Source organism: Fibroporia radiculosa (assembly GCF_000313525.1).
Source record: "Fibroporia radiculosa TFFH 294 genomic supercontigs, scaffold1320, whole genome shotgun sequence".
Taxonomy (NCBI): Eukaryota; Fungi; Basidiomycota; class Agaricomycetes; order Polyporales; family Fibroporiaceae; genus Fibroporia; species Fibroporia radiculosa.
The window spans coordinates 70,269-92,600 of NW_012133284.1; the positions used below are offsets into that span (position 1 = coordinate 70,269).

General features: G+C 50.3%; 9 protein-coding genes across 9 annotated transcripts; 5 read left to right on the forward strand and 4 right to left on the reverse strand.

Moving 5' to 3' along the window:
* Positions 1 to 240: 240 nt before the first annotated feature.
* On the reverse strand, positions 241 to 1,421 carry FIBRA_02541 (uncharacterized protein; the record flags this gene model as incomplete). Its single annotated transcript, XM_012324400.1, has 6 exons — positions 241 to 321; positions 402 to 694; positions 787 to 888; positions 950 to 1,016; positions 1,093 to 1,169; positions 1,235 to 1,421. The coding sequence occupies 6 exons, from the start codon at positions 1,419 to 1,421 to the stop codon at positions 241 to 243; spliced, it is 807 nt and encodes a 268-aa protein (XP_012179790.1).
* Positions 1,422 to 1,536: 115 nt separating this feature from the next.
* On the forward strand, positions 1,537 to 1,842 carry FIBRA_02542 (uncharacterized protein; the record flags this gene model as incomplete). Its single annotated transcript, XM_012324401.1, has 3 exons — positions 1,537 to 1,568; positions 1,623 to 1,758; positions 1,813 to 1,842. 3 exons carry the CDS (start codon positions 1,537 to 1,539, stop codon positions 1,840 to 1,842), a joined length of 198 nt encoding a protein of 65 aa, XP_012179791.1.
* Positions 1,843 to 2,404: 562 nt separating this feature from the next.
* On the forward strand, positions 2,405 to 3,699 carry FIBRA_02543 (uncharacterized protein; the record flags this gene model as incomplete). The annotated part of the gene is made up of 3 exons (XM_012324402.1): positions 2,405 to 2,726; positions 2,842 to 3,088; positions 3,135 to 3,699. The coding sequence occupies 3 exons, from the start codon at positions 2,405 to 2,407 to the stop codon at positions 3,697 to 3,699; spliced, it is 1,134 nt and encodes a 377-aa protein (XP_012179792.1).
* Positions 3,700 to 3,804: 105 nt separating this feature from the next.
* Positions 3,805 to 4,733, forward strand: FIBRA_02544 (uncharacterized protein; the record flags this gene model as incomplete). Its single annotated transcript, XM_012324403.1, has 2 exons — positions 3,805 to 4,578; positions 4,659 to 4,733. The coding sequence occupies 2 exons, from the start codon at positions 3,805 to 3,807 to the stop codon at positions 4,731 to 4,733; spliced, it is 849 nt and encodes a 282-aa protein (XP_012179793.1).
* A 749-nt stretch (positions 4,734 to 5,482) lies between these two features.
* On the forward strand, positions 5,483 to 9,596 carry FIBRA_02545 (uncharacterized protein; the record flags this gene model as incomplete). Its single annotated transcript, XM_012324404.1, has 3 exons — positions 5,483 to 8,707; positions 8,746 to 9,347; positions 9,401 to 9,596. The coding sequence occupies 3 exons, from the start codon at positions 5,483 to 5,485 to the stop codon at positions 9,594 to 9,596; spliced, it is 4,023 nt and encodes a 1,340-aa protein (XP_012179794.1).
* A 306-nt stretch (positions 9,597 to 9,902) lies between these two features.
* Positions 9,903 to 12,139, reverse strand: FIBRA_02546 (uncharacterized protein; the record flags this gene model as incomplete). Its single annotated transcript, XM_012324405.1, has 5 exons — positions 9,903 to 10,227; positions 10,295 to 11,134; positions 11,193 to 11,548; positions 11,599 to 12,031; positions 12,087 to 12,139. 5 exons carry the CDS (start codon positions 12,137 to 12,139, stop codon positions 9,903 to 9,905), a joined length of 2,007 nt encoding a protein of 668 aa, XP_012179795.1.
* A 1,691-nt stretch (positions 12,140 to 13,830) lies between these two features.
* FIBRA_02547 (uncharacterized protein) lies at positions 13,831 to 16,435 on the reverse strand (the record flags this gene model as incomplete). The annotated part of the gene is made up of 8 exons (XM_012324406.1): positions 13,831 to 14,132; positions 14,187 to 15,046; positions 15,104 to 15,459; positions 15,510 to 15,945; positions 16,004 to 16,024; positions 16,100 to 16,141; positions 16,192 to 16,314; positions 16,371 to 16,435. 8 exons carry the CDS (start codon positions 16,433 to 16,435, stop codon positions 13,831 to 13,833), a joined length of 2,205 nt encoding a protein of 734 aa, XP_012179796.1.
* A 1,175-nt stretch (positions 16,436 to 17,610) lies between these two features.
* Positions 17,611 to 18,483, reverse strand: FIBRA_02548 (uncharacterized protein; the record flags this gene model as incomplete). Its single annotated transcript, XM_012324407.1, has 2 exons — positions 17,611 to 18,112; positions 18,176 to 18,483. 2 exons carry the CDS (start codon positions 18,481 to 18,483, stop codon positions 17,611 to 17,613), a joined length of 810 nt encoding a protein of 269 aa, XP_012179797.1.
* Positions 18,484 to 19,818: 1,335 nt separating this feature from the next.
* FIBRA_02549 (uncharacterized protein) lies at positions 19,819 to 22,134 on the forward strand (the record flags this gene model as incomplete). The annotated part of the gene is made up of 6 exons (XM_012324408.1): positions 19,819 to 19,856; positions 19,914 to 19,991; positions 20,050 to 20,476; positions 20,524 to 20,861; positions 20,907 to 21,775; positions 21,824 to 22,134. 6 exons carry the CDS (start codon positions 19,819 to 19,821, stop codon positions 22,132 to 22,134), a joined length of 2,061 nt encoding a protein of 686 aa, XP_012179798.1.
* Between the last annotated feature and the right edge of the window lie 198 nt (positions 22,135 to 22,332).

Genomic DNA, 22,332 nt, shown 5'->3' on the forward strand with positions numbered 1-22,332 from the left:
CGTATTATCTATTCTACGCCCACCGTAATATCTAGACATCTCGCCTCGCTGTTCACACATGTATACCGCACTCGCCTCGTCCATACTCACGCATACTGTTAAGTTTAATCATCATTACGAGCACTCTCCCACCCAAAAATCTTCTCGCCGTAGGCACCGAACAACAAGTGTTGAAATACATAGGTATACATACATCACTGTACAAGGAAATATAACATGTAGCTTCTGGCGCAAAGGAAATTAGCAACAGCGTCCCTCGGAAGTGTCCGCGTCTAATGTCAAATTCGTATCTGACGGCTTTGATAACTTAACGCCAGGTGACTGTAAGGGTAAGGGTAAGATGCACACCGCATGTAACATATTAAAGAGGGCCTCGACCGGGCAGTGCAAAGGACGCTTACCCTGGCATCATCGAATACTCCTCTTCGGATCTTATCGAGGATATCCCGGGTGGCCTGTTCAAATGCAGCCTCGACGTTGTGGCCTGATTTCGCGCTGGCCTCCACGAACAGCAGGCCCTCTTCCTGAGCCCATAGCTCTGCTTCTTCCGTGGAGACCTCCCGCGCGCGCTTGCCGGGACCCGGAGGACCGTCATCGGAACACAGGTCAATCTTGTTTCCGACCAGAATGCAAGTCAAGTGTGGGTCAGCGTGTTCCCGCACGTCGGCCAGCCACGATCGCGCGCTCACGAAAGCTGGTGGCCAACGGTCAGCAATCGCCGGGGGACAGGAATGCAGAGAAACACATGTAAGGGTGCGGCGGAGGCAATGTCCGGAGCGCACTCACTTTGCCGCGCGGTCACATCGTAGACAAGGAGGCAGCCTGCGGCGCCGCGGTAGTACGAACGCGTTATGGACCTGAACGATTCCGTGCCGGCAGTGTCCCAGCCTGACCTGCCTCCGTCAGCATGACAGACCGCCGCAGTAATGCCACACGGGACCGGACGTACATTGGAGTTTGACAACTTTGTTCTCCTCTGGGAGGGAGATAAGTTTCGAACCGAATTCTACTCCTAGCTGGCGAGCAGGGGGCGTGGAGAGGCGGTAGAATTAATGCATGTGGGAAGATAGGGCACAACCGCAGACAACGCACTGTTGGGTCAGGATTTGCCAAGAACCGTTGGTCTGTAAGACGGACTAACAGGGAGGATTTGCCGACGGCAGAGTCGCCTGTGGGTGAGCAGTGCACACCGTGTTAGCGTGTCATGGAAGAGGCACTATAGGTCTCTCTGAACATGACTTGCCTGTAATGATGAACTTCAAAACATAGTGCCAAGCGACGCCTGCCATGGTAATGTTACGGTAGCACAGGACTACACAGAATGCACGGACGAGAGCAGGGACCGCGAGCTGGAAGGGGTGTACGACGGCAACCGCGGTAGTCAACAGGTCGTAGCCACCCTCCCCCGCGCCGACTCCCATGACGCCGACTCCAGACGCATTGGTAGCACCGCACGTGATCATCCCGGAGCTGGCCGGGCGCGACTTCCTGGCCGACAACGCACCACTGGCAAACGCATTCCGATCGTCCACCACCATGAGCAGCGTTACCTGGCGCAACGTTTTCACGTAGGTCTCCTCATGTTTCTCCACTGTATTTCTCAACAGCCGTTCTCCACACAGGTACAACAAGTACACCCAAATCGCCGCGCGGGCTGTCCGCCAATCGCTGAAGGAGAGCGAGCGTGTTACAGCCGAAAAGCGAGGGCTCACGGCCCTTAGATATCAGCAGTGGGAGAATGGCCAGGGTGGCCAGCAGGTGCGCCTATTCTACTCTCCTAGTCGCGAGTGCGTAGGCTAATGCCCGTACTAGGTGCATTTGAACCCGCCCCAGGAGAAGTAACGAGATCGGCTCTGCGAGTGTAGGCGGCGCGTGTCATAGTGGTGTAGAATGCAAAGATAGACTGCCCGGATGCAATGACCACACGTTTTGCTTTTCTTGGACTAGTGAGCTTGCGTCAAAGGCAGGCACCATGAGAATGGTAATGCGTGTTCCTGGGCCCTTGCTCTGGGATGGTCCAGTCGCCAGTACCCTCTTCCAGACATCTGCTCACTGTGCGCTCTCGCCGCGACTGGCGTTTGTGATTGAGTTCGCAGTTTTTCATGAACGGCAGCACATCTAGAGGACCCCTGGGTCTAGGCTGTCAGACTTGTCCTTCAAGTGAACACGTTTGTCTAGTTGATGTCGTGTCTCATGGTGCCCGTGGTGTGAGTAGCTTGACTGTTGTTTGAAGTGTTCTCACAGAACGCGCGCGCTTCCCAAACAATTGGATACAGGTGCACTTTAAAGTTTGATGTTTCACTGGGACGGGCAGCTCAGCTTGGGCAGGTGCTATTGGAGAAGCTGGCGGTAATCCGCTTCGAGCTGGGTGTGACTTTGACGCTCTCCACCACCTCCCACCACTATGCGCAAGAAAGCAACCGAGCGCGGGTCTTGCCTCACAATCGAGACAGACGGAAAGACTCGATGCCCCAAGGAGCCCGCCGACGGCGATCGCTGCCGCACACATCAAAAACAACATCGAACGATGTGCAAGCGTTACAAGGAGGCTGCCAAGATCGTCGACGAGATGCAAACCGCGGGTATCCCATTGCTCAAGCAGATCGCAAGCTATGACGATCTTGACGTCGCAAAGAAGAAAGCTAAATTGATGAGGCAATTTGTAGAAGCCGTAAGGGTGGAGCGGATCGGTCGCGAAACCCATCACAAGCGATTTTTTCTGAAGAGTGAGTGCACCAAAATCAGTTTACCGCGATGTTAATGCGCAGCCTCTTGACTCAATTGACAACGGGCACAAGATGCGGCTGAAAAAACTTGAAAGGGACATGATAACACGTATAGATATTATGGACGCGCTGGAAGAGCGTGTGTTTGATCTCCAGTATGCAAAGGATCCCGCCTACTCTTGGGTCAAAGACTTTCAGGAGCAAAGTTCGGCGGAGATGGAATCCTCAGAGAAGCTTGATTCCCTTCTGCTTGCCGCAATTCTAGCCAAGTCAGACCTTACCTCGAAAGACGCTAGGGTTACGGTGTCGGCCGAAGAAAGTGAAGAGGACGATCCAATCGAACTTGTCATGCGAGCGTATGGGTCCGGTCACTCAGTTCATGTCCACGTCTCTAATTTCCTTCATTAGGGAGAAACGCGAATACTTGAAGAAGTATAGATTTATTAGAGAGAGCAGAGAAGATTTTATAGAGCGAAGTCTTTCGAAAGAAGACCGCAGAGACCAGGACTATGTTCGTCACGTCAACATCCAACGCGACATTATCTTGCAATACACGCGACGCGTTCTGCTTCACGACCCCATTCTTGTATTGAAGGCAGACAAAAAAGTATCATTCAACGATCTGTTCCTCGATCCCAATTTCACAGCTGAGGATTTCAAACGGGTTGAACGGGGTCAGATGAAGGCGCTGATGGAAGGTATGATCTGGTGGAGGGATGCGACTTTGGAAGCTCTCTCGCTCTGGCCAAAGAACTCAAAAGAGCAGATTAGGACCACAGCCAACGTTGGCAAACTCGGTGAGCGGTTTCTGGTATATCACATGTTGGGGGCAGATGATTCATCCCAAAACCCAGATGATCGCTTCAAATTAGTTGGGGGCTGGGTATTCAAGACTCGACATACTCGCAAGATAACTAATGAGGCCTGGTGGGTGAGTGACCTCACAGTCTTTGTCTCTTCGATGAATTGTTAACCGCATCGAGAAGTATATTTTGGACATGCTTAAGCCATGTGCTGACATCGAGAACCGCTTCATGTATCTGTGCGATGCGATGACTTTGACGACCTGATCTCGTTCATGTCTTTTGCTGCTCTGGGTCTGGTTCCTCCTCCAACTTTCTGCAAGAAGAGGGGCATTGAGGGCTTTCGTTCACATTTAAGCTTGTGTGGTGTTGTCGTCGGCGACCTCGTGAGCACTAGCGTTCCACGTCCTCCGGGCCCTGTGCCTAGCATGACACCTGCCTCTCGACGGGGTCTAATAAGCTGGGCAGAGCTTGACTTCAGAGCGTATGTGTTTGGCGCCATCCGCAATGAACGTAATGAATTCACAGATGCGTTTATAAAACAACTTCGCCTTCGTCCCGATAAATTCGTCGTCGTCTCACGTTCGGAGACCGATGCGGGTCAATGGTTGGAGTTATTTGGGGGAGACCAAGACGAGACTTTCTATCAGATGAGAAGCCGTATGTTCGAGGCGCCGATGGCTTCTTTCAATAACCGACCAGTAGGTCATGGTGCATGGGACAACATTCGAATGGGCAGAGACGTGCTCTACAGTACCGGCCAAGCGGGTGAGATGGATATAACAGGATACTTGAGGAAACTCGAGACAGAGAGGAACGAAGGCTGGCTCTTTTGGCTCAAGAAGGATCGCTTCAAGGTCAAATACCTCCTCATTTTGGACGCACAACCCAACCGATCCGGTATACAGCTGATTCAGGACGTTGCTTGGGCGGCAATGTGTGCGGCAGGCTATGTGCGAGGAGCGTATTCCATTCAGAAATATGTCAAGGCCACAGATGCACTCCTACAAGCAAAGATCACCGAGCGACTTTCCTGGCTGCCGCCTAGCGTCTGTACGATGAATGCACCGTCAACTGAGGAGCGTTTCAAGCAGGAAGGGCTAGATCGGTTTGCTGATATATACGACAGTATGCGCTGACTTTCCCGGTGAGCAATCATCATAATGCCCTGTTGAAAGCCCGATATGCGAGGTACCAGGCCTAAACTGTTTTTTGAAGTTTATCAACGCGTGCGGTCTACATATAACATGCATTCTGATTTGCACACGATTCATCCATATGTTGTCCTTGACGCGCCATTGTGTTGCAGTCTTCACAAGACTGGTTTGTACTATCTACATTTGTTGACGTCCCGTAGGAAACAAATTAAATAACACAAAAGACCCGTCGGGCTCTACTTGTTAAACAAAATCTGTTGTTGACTGAGCTGTGACATTTGAATGTGGGATGATAGAAGGCTTGAATATTTGATTATGATTATCAGCTATCATCATGCAATGTAATTTGATGTAGAGCAGGTGAGGTACAGACTTAGCTCGCTCCTTCAAACTTGTCGGAGCCACTCCAGGGAGCACGTTGAATAATAACAGCCGTTCAGCCCATTACTAGTACTGGGCGGCTATCGTGGCCATCCGATCATAGTTCAGCCTCACAACTCGACCGATAGGTCTACGCTATCGACTCTGAGCTTGTGCTCATGTAGAAATTGCTTATGAAGTTACTGCTCTTGTCTTAAGTCTCTCAGCATATATGCCAACTCGCCTCTGCATACATATGAAATCGGTTTCCGAAGCACTCCGTAGGGTGATTACTAAAACTTTCACTGAAGTCTCCCAAATCGTCAGGTAGGGGTACATCCTGGTGCATTCCACTCATTGAGTCATTTACAGAGTAATCCGCTCAAGTCGAACGAAAGACGGGAAACGCTTTCCCGACTAGATTGTTCTTCCAGCTATGGATAATAGTTTGTCTCAAAGGGCTATTCTTGCCCAGTTCAACAAAACGCACAATATAGCAGACATTCAACAGATCGTGGCGATGCGTCGAGAAGAACTCAATCTTGCGCCGGCGGCCAGCTTGGAACGCTCACAAATACTGCTGAATCTCGGTATTGCTCTCCACGTTCGATTCATCTTGGACGGCTTGCTACCTGACTTGGAAGAAGCTATACTACTACTCCGCCAGGCACTGCCTCTTTTACCTGCTTCAAATCCCCATCGATTACATGTACTTCAAGGCCTCGCTTCCGCATTGTCCACACGATTTCAACAGACTGGGAGACTTCCAGATTTGACAGATCCTATCGCTATGCTTCGGGAAGCTCTGCTTTTGATGTCTGGAGCTGACCTCGACCGCCCGGCAGCTCTTCGCGACCTTGCTATTGCCCTTCTTAATCGCAACAAGTGGCATAATGGTCGATGGGATAGTGCAGACATGGTCGAAGCTATCAATTTGCTCCGAGAGGCCTCGGCCTTACAGCCTGAACTCCACGTAGACGGGCGAATCTTTCTGCATCAACTCGCTCGAGCACTACGGTTCCAATACTTGCAGTCCTCCGCTCAAAATGATGCACTCATCCTTCCTAACCTCCCCATTTTGGACGAAGCAATTCAGATTCATCGCGACGCCCTCGAGGAGATCGAGGAGAGCAATTCCAGCATAAGCAACTCGGATCACTCTCCTGCGCTGTTCAGTCATCTTGCGCTAGCCCTTCAGACCCGATTTGCTGCAACGCGTCTCGAGAAGGACTTAGAAGAGGCTATCGCTTTGCATAGGAAGGCAATTCAACTCCTTCCCGGTCAAAGCCCCGATGAATCCGAACTTCTCACCAATCTCGTTGTGGCCTTGCACGCGCGATACGAGAACATTAGGCAGCATGATGACTTACTGGAGGCAATGTCCACACATCATGCTGCTCTTCTCTTGCCGGCTCGACGACGCCTAGGTCATTCCTATTCTTTCAATGTCTTGGAGCCGGTCCTTCGCTCCAGGTTCTCACCGATGAGACGGACCCCGTGTGTCTCCGACACAGAGCTACCAGATTACGGAGCGTGGAATTCGGTAGAGTCGCTCGTCAGAGGTACCGTCTCTGATTCTGGCGCGGTTTCCAACAGCGAAGATCTTTCGGACCTTGATGAAGCCATCGAATCCTGCCGCAGAGATCTTGCTTCTCAGGCCGATGATCGGGCTGTTTTGCTCGACAAGCTTGCTGTGGCCCTTTATTCTCGATTCACCAGGCAGACAGACAAATTCCGCGATGACAGCACCATATCAGAGTCAATCGAACTTCATGACGAAGCCCTGAAGCTGCGGTGCGCGCCTCATCCGGAACGTGCGTCTTCCCTTCACAATCTTGCTCTCGCGTATCATGCCCTGTATATGACACGCTACAATACTCCCAGTATGGATTCATTGCTCGATACATCCGTGTCTCTCTTCCGCGAAGCTCTTCTATTGCGTCCTCTTCCTCACCCGGATCGTTCATCCACCTTGAATGGTCTTGGGGTTGCACTCCACACACGCTTTGAGCATGGGGGAAAACGTTTAGACCTAGATGAATCTATCATGCTGCACAGAGAAGCTCTCGATCTTTGTCCTTTCCATCATCCAGACCGCGCATCGACTCTCACCAACTTGGCGGCAGCACTTCAGACCCGCTCAGTGCAGACCCGCCAACCGCAAGATCTTCGAGAGGCAATTACTTTGCACGACGCGGCGTTGGACTTACGCCCTGAGCCACACCCGGAGCGTCCAGTCTCTCTTCATAAGTTGGGACTCGCTCACCATGCACTGTTTTGCGTACAGCGCAGTTTATCGGACTTAGACGTATCAATTGCGTATTATCGTGGCGGACTCGCGCTGCAATCTGACATGCACCCAGGTCGCCCGTCTTCCCTTAGTGATCTCGCCGTTGCGCTACGTAGTCGATACCAAAGGATGCGCGAGTTGAAGGACTTAGACGACGCACTTGGGCTGCATCGCGAAGCCCTCCTTTTGCTCCCAGAAGGCCATTACGACCGCATACCGTGTCTGATAAATCTCGCCAATGTTCTCATCCTCCGATTCGAAGAAATCGGCAGGGCGAAGGATCTGGACATCGCCATTGAGTTGTGCCGCGAGACGCTCCAAGGCTTTCATCGCCACGACCGTGACAATCCTGTTCAGTCTCTCATCCTGGAGCCCTTCGGTCGCGCTCTTGTTGCCAGGTTCTTGCGGGCAGATGAGGTCGGGAATTCTGGACAAGATCTCATGGATGCCGCTGATGCCTACCAAGCAATTGTCGATTCCTACTCTACTCCGCTCTCGCAGCGATTTCCTGCCGCACGGATGTGGGCACGGCTCTCAGATGCGATGGACGACGGACACGGGCTCGCTTTGCAGCAATACCGAATTACGATTGAGCTGCTTCCGCTCTTGGCCGGGGCTGGTGTAGATGTGCAGTCCCGCCAACGCGCGCTGACACTGGGCACGGACGGCCTCGCTCGCGAGGCGGCGGCCTGTGCAATTCGTCAGCAGAAATACCCCGAAGCAGTCGAACTCCTCGAAGCAGGGCGAGCGGTGTTCTGGTCCCTCGCGCTGCAACTTCGTACGCCCCTCCATGACCTTGAGGCGGCCCATCCTCAGCTTGCACGAAGATTTTTGGATATATCGCATTCGCTGGAGCAAGGCGCGCTTCGGGACATGTCTGGAACGACATCCGGATCTGAGGGCTCCAATGTGTCCTCGGAGAAGGAAAACACCCGATATCGCCAGCTGGAGGCAGATTGGATGGAGCTCATTGAGCAGATTCGGGCCCAAGATGGATTTCACAACTTCCTTGAGCACAGGAGGTTTGACACCCTATCCGCTGCAGCAGCAAATGGCATTGTTGTCATCTTGAATGCAAGCAGCTTTAGAGCGGAGTGTGATGCGCTAGCGCTAGTTGGTTCTGAGGTCGTTCACATCCCCCTTAAAAATCTCACATATCGACAAGTAGAGCTACTCGCCAAACACATACGAATGATTTGTGGCACCTCCTTCCCCTCCGTTCCTCAAAGCCGAGGCGTTATCATCCTGCCCCATAAGGCCAAGGACGCTGACTCTGTCCTGCGCGACGTGCTTGGCATCTTGTGGAAATTGCTGACGCGACCAATCTTTGAAAGCTTAAGGCTGAAGGCAAGCATTTTGACATGTAGGCTTGTATTGTGATTGATCTCATCGATTTTCTACGGATGTAGAAGTCCAACTCTCCCCCTCGTTTGTGGTGGATGGCCACTGGTCCTTTTGCATCTTTGCCGATTCATGCTGCTGGGGTGTACGATCCTAATGGAGACACGCTGTGTGTGAACGACTATGTCGTGTCATCCTATACACCTACTTTGAATGCTCTTCTCGCCGAGCGTCCCCCTACTACAGAAGAGTTCAAGATGCTTGTCGCTATACAGCCTACGACTCCAGGACAGCAATCATTGAAATTTACTACGGAGGAGCTGCGCATGATCGAGAAGCATATACCTGCTAAATGTCTGATCACATACGGTAGCACTCCCGGAAAGCCTACTCTAGTGCAAAACATTCTGCGCGACATGCCTGCTGTCTCAATTGCCCATTTCGCATGCCATGGAGTCCAAGACGCGCGAAATCCTCTCAACAGTGCGCTTTTGTTGGACGATCGACTCAGAGTATCCAAGCTGATGGAACTCGACATGCGGAATGCGTCGCTAGTGTTTCTCAGCGCATGTCAGACAGCAGCAGGCGATGAGCAGTTGCCAGATGAACCAATGCATCTTGCTGCGACTCTGCTGTTCACTGGGTTCCGGGAGGCAGTTGCCACTATGTGGTGCGTACACCACGTCTCTTCGATATTGGTCCTGAAATTCAAATCGAGAACAGGTCGATCCATGACGAAGATGGTCCCCGTGTTGCAGACGCTTTTTATCATAATCTCCTAGCAAGCCGAAACCCTCACACTCAGAATACTCCTGATTATACCTCGGCAGCTCATGCCCTTCATTGCGCCATCAAGGTGCTTTGCGCTGAGGGGTGTTCTTTGATGCGCTGGGTTCCTTTCATTCATCTTGGTCTCTAAGTGGGCTGTCTCGACCAGCAACTTCCGTTCTCCATCACGCCATCGAGATGCTTCGCGTTGAGTGGTGTTCTGTCATGCGTTAGATGTTGAATTTATACCATCCGCCTACGCTTGTGAAGTAACCATGGACACAATAACTCACTTTGAATGTGATTATCCATAAGTCTCTACAAGGTGATATTCCTAGGGAGAGTGTTATTAGATCCTGTTTTACATACACAGCACCGTTTGCGTATCTTTTAATTGCATCGCGATCTCAACGTAGTTATTAACCTAAGAAACATGGAGTGAAACAAACCCGTAGCCTTAGAATGCGCCTCGCTGGATTACTGGTAATAGAATGGTGTCCCAGGCTTCTTGAGGCTTACGGGCGGTTCGCTTCGAAGCGCGGTCCCTATCGAAGGGCGACGGCTGAGGAATATGCGATAAATCAACATATTCTGTCGAGAGGAACAGCTTGAAGAACCCGACATCAAGCTTCTGTCCCTCTCGAAGGTAGAAATCGCGCGGATTCGTCCCTGAATTACCGTAGCCTATGGTGAAGAAGCTGTTGCCTTTAAGAGGTGGGTCTACAATGCCATTGGCAGCCGGGGGCTCATACCACGAGTCTGGAATAATGTATTGAGCATCTCTGAGATCAAACATTCTTCACCGCACGCACCGATGCTCAAATCGCTGCTATCGAAAAAAACACCGACAGGTACAGCGGAATTGCCGAGTTATTGGTGATCTTGAGACCGTATTGTGCGGTGTCATCGACTTGCAAATCCATCACATTTTTCAAATCCATCACGTCGGAACGAATCAGATTTGGACCGTCTGCGAGGAGGACATCATAACCATAACGATCGACTTTTTGTGACTTTTTAAGCCGCTTAAACTCGATGTTGACAAAGTTTTGCAGACTACCACTCGTATTCTTGCGGTCGAGGTGCCAGTAGAAGTTGGCGGCAGCATATAAGACAGATTGTACAGCGTTGACGGATGGCTCGACAGTGTGAGGCATACGTGTCAGCCCACACCGTAAAGTTGCAGAATGGAGGATATAAAAGGCGACATTTCCGTCCTCAAGCGCGATGTCAAGCTTAGCGGCTTCCTTTTTTTCGACCGGAATGATGGTTCTGCGCGCGGGATCGGTCCTTTGCATCTCCTTAGCGAGTGCTTGAAAGATGAAAGTAAGCTTTTCATCCAGTGCAACATGAACCTTCAGATCTTCCTCGTCTCCTGCACGAGTCTGAAGTGCAAATCCCTCTCCCTCGAGCGTGAAATTAAATCTCTTAGGGAATGCTTCCAATTCTGTCTTGAAAGATTTCGTACGGCGAGCAATGACGGTGCCGAGTGGATTCCTTTTCAGGGATGAATCCTTGTCCAGATAAACTGCGAAACGGGTATTGACAGTGATACCATGAGCTGCTCCCACATTCATCACATATTTGTCACCGTTTTTACGTATTTCGTAGAGCATACGTCGCCGGGCTGTGCACCTCGCATTGAAGAGGACTCGTTTCTGGTTCACGCCCTCACATTGTGGATTCTGTCTACCAACGGATGGTTTAAACGTTACTGGTGGTTGGTATGTCGATAGTTTGGACTCACCTCGGCAAACGCGACATTCGCCGGATAACATCAGCATATGTGAGTTTATCCGTCCCATAGCTCATAAGGGCCTCTATCAATGCCTTCGTGAAGAGCCCCCTTTCTCTTTCCTCTCTAGCACGCTCGTCCGTGCCACATGCAGCAAGAAGTACGTGGGATTGAAGACCGCCGTGAGCGAAACCGGCGGGTATTGCTATTGCACGCTCTTTAGATGATTTGGATGGATGGTTCCAAATTTGTTTGTCAAGGTCGGCCGGAAGACTCGTCTTTACTTCAATGCCTCTTTCCATGCAGTCAAGGTCGACACGATCAATACGCGTGCCAGAACCAGAGTGGCAGCAATTAAAAATGACTGACTAGTGCACAATCAACAAACAGGTTCGGGCAATATGGAAAGTGGACGAACGATATTATTACCCTTCTTATCTGCTATTTGCGTCAGTAGAGCACCCAATGTACGATCTGGGATGCTGTGGATTTCGCGACCATTCGCATCAGTCGATTGACCATCATACGGAATCAGAAGCTGGATTTCAGCCCCTCCGACTGCCCAAGCGTCTGGTGCCTTCGTACTCGAACCATGTCCAGCAAAGTATATCAAAATGGGATCTCCTCTCTGAATTCGGTCGTCATTCGAGAACGCACTGATTTCGCGGAGAATCCTATGTCGCGTAGCCCTTTTGTCACGAAGATCCTTAATCTGGGATCTTGGAGCTTCCAGCTGCTCCAGCAAATCTCGAACAGCATCGGCATCAGGAACTGCACCAAGCAGGTTGGAGATAGAGTCAGCTTTGTAAGTGTTGATTCCTATAATGAGTGCAAAGAAGCGTGGGGCCGGTCTATTCAATTACTGATGAGATATAACACAGCTTCCTCATAAGCAGAAATACTGACTTGGGCGATGAAACGTCAAGGCTAAGCAAGTCGACTTGCATAAGCAACAACATTGTGCAAGTGTGCAAATTACCTACCCAAGTTTGTTGTCTTGGGCGGAGGTATGAGAATCTGGAGCATTAGATTCGGAGACACTAGGGATGGTTCCGCTGGATAGGCAAGTTTAGCTGAAATTCACTGATATCGAACTATAAGAGTGCCCAGAGCAATTCTTGAATAGTGGTCACATTGATGCATAAAAACGAGAGGAACATTGTGCGGTCGAAACTATAAGCATATGGGAATGAAGACCTGCACCTGATTTAATGAGAGCACTTTATATACAGGATTGTGGACTCCTCATTGTATACATACAGAAATCAGGAGACCAATGAGCACAGATCATGCATTGCGATAGGTCCAGAAGACCTTGCGCACTAGTGAAAGCGGTTTCAAAAAGGTCGATGGAGATCTGCGTGAGCCCATAAAGTACACGTTCTGACGATGAGCACGCACTTTCGTCTCACTGGTATCCGAGTGCAACTAGTATAAAACATCTCAAACCGATCTGAAGACTCGACCCATGCCCGAAATTGTAAAGCTGAGCATGAGACTCTGCGAAAAATCATAGGACACCAGAACAGGTAATGAAGGATATCTTTCAGTTACCTGCAGTTCGCACTTACCAGTGGATCCAGATGCAACCTCGAAAAGTCGACCGATGATCACAAAGGCGGCTTATCGGCCTTATGAAATATAGTCCGACAAAGTCCAGAACAGCACACGTTTCTTCATGTCCGTAGGGAAAAGAAGTCGACAGCTATTGTTCACAAATTGAAAGCCTATGAAACTAGAAGAACATGGACTTCTCTAAGTTCTCTGAACGAATGATGGCAGTACAAAACATGCGAAAGAAACCGCACTAGCCAAAGTGATTTTCATATAGATTGGAACAAATCGGCGTGAGCCCATAATGTACAGGCGTTGATAATTAGCAGGCGCACCTTCGTCTCACTGGAGTCTGGTACCTAAGTACAGTGACATAAAACATTCGGAGCCCGTCCGAATACTCGCTTAAATCAACGCTAAAAACAAGAACAATGTAAAGGAATAATTCAGTCTCAATCAACTCGGAGTTCGTACCAATGGATCTGGCAGATGCAACTTCAAAACGTCAACCAATGGTCGCAGCCTCATGGAAGACAGTCAAAGTCCAGACAAGCCCATGTTGCTTCATTTCCGTGGTAATCATAGAGCTCGCAAAGAAATCGAGAGCTGTGGTTCACAAATTCAAAAGCTACGACACTAGAAGAACGAGGAGTCCAGGCCTCCCGATCAGTAACAGTAGTAGGAAATCTGAAGCCTCGTCTTTTCGGGCATCTGGACATTGGGGATGCTCTAGACTTAGTGATCGAGGTAGAGTCGTGGGCAGGTTCAAGTTATGGCTCATGATACATAATCATAGCGCCGGGTATCGTTCACGTGCGCTAAGGCTGACCAGATGTATTATACCCCGCTTGAGAACCCAAGACAGTGTCACTATTGAGTACTAACTGAATGGGGATTCCTGAGACTACGACAGGCTTCTCATCCGCTGGTCAATGCTAAGCAGTCCATACCTGCTCGATTTGTCTGCACTAGCACAGATATTATTGCATTGTATCTGCAGCGCCGTTTACATCTTTTTCAGCAGCAATGTGATTTCAACATAGGTATCAGCTCGTGAAGAATGAGGGATAAGGAAATGCCGCGATCGCTATCACTCTTAGAGTACACTTCGTTGGATTAGAGGAACTAGTATAGTGTCCCAGATGTGGTGGGGTTTTACTGGATCTGGCGTTGAGCCACGACCCTCACCGAACGGCGATGGTTGGGGGATATGTGACAAATCCACATATTCTGTCGAGAGGAACAGCTTTAGCAACCCAACGTCGAGCTTCTGTCCGTCTCGGAGGAAGAATCGCTGCGGGGGCGACCCAGAATCTCCATAGCCTATGGTAAGAGAATCCTTTCCTCGAAGAGGTGGATCGACGATGCCGTTGGCAGTCGGCGGCTGATAGTACGATTCTGGGATAATGTTTGAGCATAATCATTGACAAGAGTGAATTCTAGCGCACGCACCGATGCTCAAATCGCTGTTGTCGAAGTAGAATAGCGCCGGATACAGTGCCACGTTTGATCTATTCGTAATTTTGAGGCCGTATCTTGCGCTGTCCTTGACTCGCAGGTCGATAACGTTGTCGCGATTCAAGTTTGGGCCGTACGGACGGAGGACAGGCTGGAGCTCGTCGTCATACTCTTCTTCCGAATCGATGAGTTGCGTGAACTCAATGTCGACCCACTTTTGCAAAACGCCTTTGGCGCTCTTTCGGCGAAGGTGCCAGTAGAAGTGGGCAGCGGCGCGGATCACAGGTTGCACGGCATCGACGGTTGGCTCGACCACGAAGGGCATGCGAGTCAATCCATACTGGGTAACCAGAGGATTGAGGATGTTGAAAACGACGCTTCCATTCTCGAGCGCGATATCGAGTTCGGCCTTCTCTTTCTCGACCAGCATTATGCTCCTGCGTGCAGGATCAGTCCTCTGCATCTCCTTTCCTAGCGCTTCGAAGACGGTGACGAGCATCTCATCCATTACAATGTGGAGTCTGAGATCTTCCTCAGCTCCTGCGCGAGTCTGAAGCGCAAGTCCTTCAGTCTCGAGAGCGAAGTCGGATCCCTTGGGAAAGGCGTCTAATATTGTGTGAAAAGGTCCTGGAAGGCGAGCGGTGACGGTGCCCAAGGATTCCCCCTTCAGAGACGAGTTCCAGTCCCGGTACACTGCAAATTGAGCTTCGGCAGCGACACCATGAGCTGCCCCTGCGCTCATCAGGTATTGATTACCATCTTTACGTATTTTATAAAGGAGAGGTCGCTGGTCTGCAGCTCTGGCGTTGAACAGAATTCGGCTCTGGTTAACGCCTTCGCATTGCGGATTTTGTCTAGTAACGATTTGCAAGGGGTTATTGACGGTTTACGTCCGAGAGGATTTAACTTACTTGGGTAGACTCGCCATCCGCTGAACTACATCGGCATACGTGAGCTTATCGGCCCCATAGCTAACGAGCGCGTCGACCAACGCTTTTGTGAAGAGACCCCTTCCCTCTTCCTCATAGGAGAATTCCTCTGCACCGCATGCAGCCAGGAGCACGTGGGATGCGAGGCCGCTATGGGTGAAGCCCGCAGCGATGGCGGTGGCGCGATCATGAGATGAAGACGGCTGAAAGGTTGCCCAAATCTCTTCGTCGAGGTCGACGGGAATATGTTCGACTTTGATGCCCCGGACTAGACGAGTAGGCTCAATTTCGTCAGTTCGCGTGCCGGAGCCAGAGTGACAACAATCAAGGATGACGGACTATCGTTCAGTTAGTGACTAGGCACAGATCGATTGATATGTCAACGAACAATATTATCGCCCTTCTCGTGCGCAAGACGTGCCAGTAGAACGCCTAGCGTTCGGTCCGGGATTCCTAGAACTTGGCGGCCACTGCGATCGATGCAAGATTGGTCGTGTGGAACTAGCAGCTGGATATGAGACCCCCCTGCTTCCCAGTTCGGCGGTGCTAGGGCGCTTGCACCGTGCCCGGAATAATATATGAGGATTGGATCTCCCTTCTGGATCCGTTTGTCATTCATGAGCGCGTTGATTTCGTGGAGAATCGCGGCCCGCGTAGCTTGACTGTCTCGGAGATTTATTATTTGGGAGTTTGGGACTCCGAGTTGCTCTTGCAAGTAATCTCGAACGGCATCAGCATCGGGAACCGCCCCGAGCAAATTGTGAACACCGGGATATTTGTAGTTATTAATCCCAATAATGAGTGCGAAGAGACGGGGATCCGGTCTAGTGCAATATGGTTAGTGAGATACAACAACGCTTTTGCAAATATTGGAAGACTGACCTTGGCAATGGAACCTCAGTGCTGAACAAAGTAGGATCAAAACAAGAGGTAGGAGATAATCAGTATTACCCAAAGACGCGTATGCTTGTCACATACCCGAGGTCTTCGCCCTGGCTAGGGACGTTTGGTTGCTGTCCACTGGACTATTGTTAAGGAAATCAAAAAACAATGGTGCGGGAAGGACTGACGTAGGTGGAAGGGGCTCCGCGCCTGGGGTGGCGGAATCGGGCTCTGTGCTCGCTGGAACTCCCGGCCCTGGGGCGCTAGGTGTCTCAGGCTGAGGTCCAATGGGTGTTGACGGGGGACGACCGCTATATAAGCAATAGTTCAGCACGCTAAGTGTCAGTCTGAACGAGAGAGAGCGAACTTCAAGAGGGCCCAGAGAAGCTGTGGGATATCATAAACGGTGATGTTTAAGAATGGGAGGAACATCGCTGGGGCGGTATGTCTAAGCACTGGAGAATGAACGTTTGAACGTTGGAACTTTCATCCCATGCTCCTTTTAAAATCTGGTTTGCATAGCTGGACGATCCGCCGCATGGCTGCCTCGTTGTCTCTGATAGGGAAAATCAGCACAGATTGTACACGATGGGTCAATGCGCCGTGCACTAGCATTGACATGAAGAGAGATAAAAACGCTGTTAAAGCGGACGTGGAAGAAACGGACGAGTGATCGCGATGCGCGGATTTCTACAATCTGCCAGGCAGAAAAGTCCCTCCGAAGCTGAATGAATAACTGAGTCGGTTGGCCGAGAAGTATCTGGAACTTGGTCTTCAGCAGAGCAGGCATCCAACGAGTCCCTTTCGTGGCACTATCTGGGATCATAGCCTCATCGTGGACAAGATGGAAGTCTGATTGGGAGCTTTCGCAATTTGGTCAAAACCGCCTTTTAATTATCAGTCGACTTCCCAGTCCAGAAGCACACCGTGACACACCTTCACTCCCCATGACATCCTCCACATTGTCACACAAAGACATCGAAGCAACTGGATAATCATTGCAGCGAACATCAAAGCCGGGCCACATGAACGACAGACTCATCCCGAATGTATTGCGATGATCACCTCCACGGCGATCCATTTAGCAGATACGCCGCCAACGTGCAACCCATCTTCTTTCGTCAACTATGCCAATCGCGACCTTGACTCGGAAAATCTACCATACCTTGGTTGTGTCAACAGCCCTCCATTAGGTACCGTAAATACTGTATTCGCTGTCAAGTACCCTTAATACCCCGCCGCGAGTGTGTAGTTGACCAGTGTTCTAACATACAATATCTTAAAGTTCACTAATAATCCATCAGTCTCAGTTCCACGAGCTTGAAAAATTTGGTGATGCTCGCACATGTACCAATGAATGTTACTACAGTTTTAGCACAAAAAGACGAAGCATGCGAAAATAGACTCGTATAAATACAAGCAGATGCCAAACGACAGCGCACACACAAGAAATTTCAAGCTCAAAACTGCATCCTCATCAATGGAGATTTTTTTAACATCACGTTGAGCATAGTACTCACAATCAGACGTCGTCACCCCCTGCCGTCAGGACATCAAAGATGAATAAACAACGAATGCATGCAGCAATAAGCAAAACGAACCTACCGTCAGGCATCTGCTTGCGAATCAGATGCGTCGTTCTCAGTCATCCAAGGCGGCATCGCATCAGGGAGAGGCGGGATATCTAGTTCTCCGCGCAAGCCGGTCGACACGTCTTCCTCCTTGATCGAGACAAGCCTGAACAACGGATAATATTGGCGTTCGCCACTCTTGTTGATGCGCGACTTGAAGTTCCCGGTGTTGGTGTTCCGAATCCATTTGACCTCAGCATCAGCCGATGCAGCTGTGGAAATGGGCGAAGAGACGCTAAGACCAATGGCAACGCTTTCGTTCGCTCCAGCAGTGAGCAACCGGGCATACGACGAGCAGCGATGTACTTCGGACACAACGACAAGGCCGCGCATACTCTCGTCCTCAAGGAGTTGCCTAAGGCTCCCGGGAGGGTCGAGAGTGAAAATAGTGTCCTTCTGCATAACTAGGACAGCTCCGCGACCAGACGAGAATTTAAAAGCAGATTTGACGCTGCACTGCGCGAGTACAGGGGTTTGGCTACGTTTGCAATATAAGAACAAGAATCGAGCAGGAGAAGGAAAACGTAAGGAAGGCACTCACCCTACGCCGGTCACAGATACGTCAATCTGATGCGCGTTTTGAGAGGAAATCCAAGTTTCGCCCTCAGAAGCGTCGCCACCATGTTCTTGTGGAGGAGGAATGCCATATTTCTCCGCTTTCCCGTCTTTGTAGATATTTCCCTCCTTGAGAAACGTACCCCTTTTCCGGCGCCAGAATGCGAGTCCCGGTCGTCCCTTGGTAATCCTTCCCCAGTCTCCCACCTCGACTACGACCTCGGGGTCCCAATTGGCATATTTCTTTGACGCACGGAAGAGGAGATCCACGTAGAGACGCTCGTTGTCCAACATGGGGGATTGCCTTCAAAAAGCTACCGCGAGTTCGCGAGTGGTTTCTACTAGCCTTGCGGCCAACGCGATGGGAACGAAGGTCCACCGCATGTAGGAGAACGTGTCGCAGGCCAGGCCCCGCGTAAGCATCTCCGTTGAGCATCTGTGACGAACTGTCTATTACCGGTACACGTTTAATCACAATGGCTACTTAGGGTCGTGTTGACAGGTCATGTGAAATACGATAGGGAATATTGGACGAACCGCATAAGCACGTTGATGGACTTGTCTGTTCTAGGCATCAACGACGGGAGCTGAACACGGGACGGCGACACGCCCTTCCCCTTATACTCAGCGGAGGAGCGTGAGCGTCCCGGTGATGGGAATAAGTTTTTTGATCGTTGCTACAGTGCCAGCAATACAAGACATTGCTAGAGGAGTGAGACGAAGCGTTCGACATACATACATTGTCAGAGAGGGCCGAACCGTAAGGCCTCTCGAAGTTACATAAGCGTTTTGATCTCCAAACGCGTGTCGGCAATCGACTCCGGAGCCACACGACTGGTAATGTACTTTGTCTCCGTATTTAATTCATAATTCTCATTGACAACTTCAATAGCACCCTTAACTTGAAATGACTTCAGATGGTGCAAAAAAATATGGATCAGTGTTTTAGACATATCACAGCCACCGTCAACTCAGAGCACTGTGTCCAGCTGCTACTGCACATAGTGCTGTGAAGTTGAGGCAGGAATCAGATGAACAAATACATATTTGGGGGCAAATTAGACAATGTGCTCCAGCTTTTCATTGCATAACTTCAATTCATATCCTTCATGAACCATTGTCGCAGCCGTCCGCCAACTGTCGGTCCAGACTTGAAACTTGACTGCCTCGAGTTCGCGCTCTGCTGTGGGCGTGGCGTGGCTCTGCCCCAATGCAGCCGTTCGGCCATCGTTCGGCATCATCCCGGCCATCACGGACACACAAAGTGTGGCCTTAATTCTCCACGAGTACGGTGTGACTTGGGGGTGGGATTTGAAGCAGACCTTTCTTCATTGAGACCGTCCTCCTCTCTATAGGCCCTATTAAGAAGACTGCCTACGGAACACAAAGAATGCGGCGAGGATGAGAGTTCAATTGAACGCTCGACCTTTCGTGCTGATCGCGTGTTGGGTCACTCGGTTGTCGACACGTATTCACCATAGGCGACCAAATGTCGTCGATATAAGAAAGGCTGTGTGCTGTGTGCACGTCGCCTTTCCTCAGCTCGACTTTTTGCGGTAAAAAGAGAGTACATCATTTATCCTCTCTTTACGATCAGGGTTCACTCTCGCTTTCTTCTTGTAAACTGAAATGTCGCGTTGGCTCTCTGGCACCCTCAATCGCATATTGTCAGTCCGTCCTAATTGCCTCAGTGTTTCGTCATTATTGATGCTAGCGAATACTAGTCGCAAGTCACGACAGCAGTCGACGTTGATAGCGAACGAATGTCCACAAGAGCAGAAACCCTTTCCCGACGCTCAATCGTTCGTAAATTTAGTCTCATTTATCCTTTTGATTTATCCATACATCATGTCATGACAGATTCCAACCGCGTCTGTTTGCGCTTGTCATTGGAATAAACAACTATGCAGCGGTCAGCAAGCTTCGTGGTGCAGTGCTGGATGCGGATGCGGTGAAGGATTATCTTGAAAAATACTTAAACGTCCCTGGAGATCAGATACGCAACCTTCGTGATAAAGAAGCGACGCGGTCAGCTATCATCCAGGCGTTTCGCGATATCCGCAATGACGCCCGCATCAAGTCTGGAGACCCCATTCTCATCTATTTTGCTGGACATGGATCCGAACTTCCGCCTCCGCCAGGCTGGGAAGCTGACGGTCTCGGGAGCAAGATTCAATTCATTGTCCCTCAGGATTACAGCCCTAGAGTAAATGAGGTTCAAGGAATACCGGACCGCACCGTTGGTGCGCTTATTGAAGAGATTGCTCGAGAGAAAGGAGATAATATTGTAAGTCAATGACTGGGATACAAGCCCTCATTGACGTTGAGCCCTAGACTGTGATTTTTGACTGCTGTCATTCGGCTTCCGGAACCAGAGATGATCGTGGAACAATCCTGACGCGTGCTGTCGAGCTGGTGAACAACGTACCCCTAGACCTCGATCGGGTCATCTGGGGAAGTACGGGCCAGCGAGGGGCGAAAATAGCTGCCGGTTTCGCTCATGTTGGCCTTCGGTCGCACGTCCTGTTAAGTGCTTGCAGCAAAAACGAACGCGCCACAGAGGAACGTGGCAGAGGTAGATTCACCAAAGCGCTCTTGCTCTTCCTGGAGGGTGTTGGAGCAGACAAAGTAACGTATACTGATGTCTTGAACAAGATGGAAAAGATTGGAGGGTATGTCCGCCATATACACGAAAGACGTATCTGATCTTCCATTAGCCAAAATCCTCAGTGTGAGGGACACCATCAGAATCGGATCATGTTCAATGCAAAAGTCCCAACAAGAGGGCATGCACATTTTCCCGTATATGCACAAGAAAATCAGTATAGAATTGAAGCTGGTTCGGCGCATGGAGTTTCCGAGGGCGCCGAGTTTACAATATACAGAGACAAGGAGCTGACCAAACCTCTCATAGTTTTAGTTGCGGACACTGAAGCGAAGATATTGCCCTACCAGTCCATATTAACTCCCAAGGATGGGAAGTTTCTTAGCCTGCCGGAATTCTCTGTCGCGCTGCAGACGAAGATCGGAGAAGAAGGACTTGTTTTGTACGTCCCTGACTCGAGCCTCCGCCAAGTTTTGGATCGCGTGCTTGAGCAGATGCAGGCCATCGGCCCTGACCTCCCGAAGGTCTCTCTCGTCAGTATACCTCAAGTCAGTGACAACGCGAAGCTGGAAGTCACAAGAGAAGATGGTTTCATCATCTTTAAGATCTTAGATCCACTTGTAGCATCGTGCGGCCTGACCCGAATTCCCTTCAAGATTACCCCTGTCGTTGAAGACATCTATCCCATTTTTCGCGCAGCAGCTCATTATTACTGGCATCTGAATCGTTCGCACGACAAAGACCTGATTCGGAGCGGAGCTGATATCAAAGTCGACTTCTATCCACTAGAAGAGTCGGATAGTGATTTTGATGAAGATCTTCAACCTACGCTTTATCCGATTGGGCCGAGTCTCTGCCAAAATGGCATTATTGACTTTGTGGTTGACGAAGATGCGAGGCATGGCGTGAAGATAACGAATAACACGTCGATGGATTTGTATCCTAATGTGTTCTTCTTTGATAACAGCGATCTTAGCATCCGTGAGTGGTTCACACTCGGTCTGCTTCCATGCAGCTGACCACCAGCAGAGTCATACTATACTCCTTCAACGGCGGGACAATACCAGCTGGATTCGCCGCTGACTAAAGATGGCGGAATCCTCACGATAGGTTATGGAACGAGCGGGGTACCTGCTATTTCGTACTTCTTACGACCGGAGCAGGACATAGACGTTGGGCTTATCAAGATATTCCTCACGACGCGCCCAGTCGACATGTCGATGATTCCGCAGACATCACCCTTCCTGGCGGGGCGCGACACCCCCAGTCCATCAGGCCAGCGTGTTGACGTGGATGCCTGGGGGGCAATTCTGATTCCTGTCATACAGCGACGAAAGTGATTGCCATACTGACTGGTTTGGCGGAATGACTCGATGCTCATTGTACGTGGCTGCATTTCATGAGGCGACGGGACTCGGGATGTCATGTGATACTCCTAATGTTCCTAGACGAACGGACTCATAGTTTTTAGACTCCTGCATAATCTTATACTCAATAGTCAGAAGACAGCCCTGACTGGCGTCCTGTCGAGGCAGTGA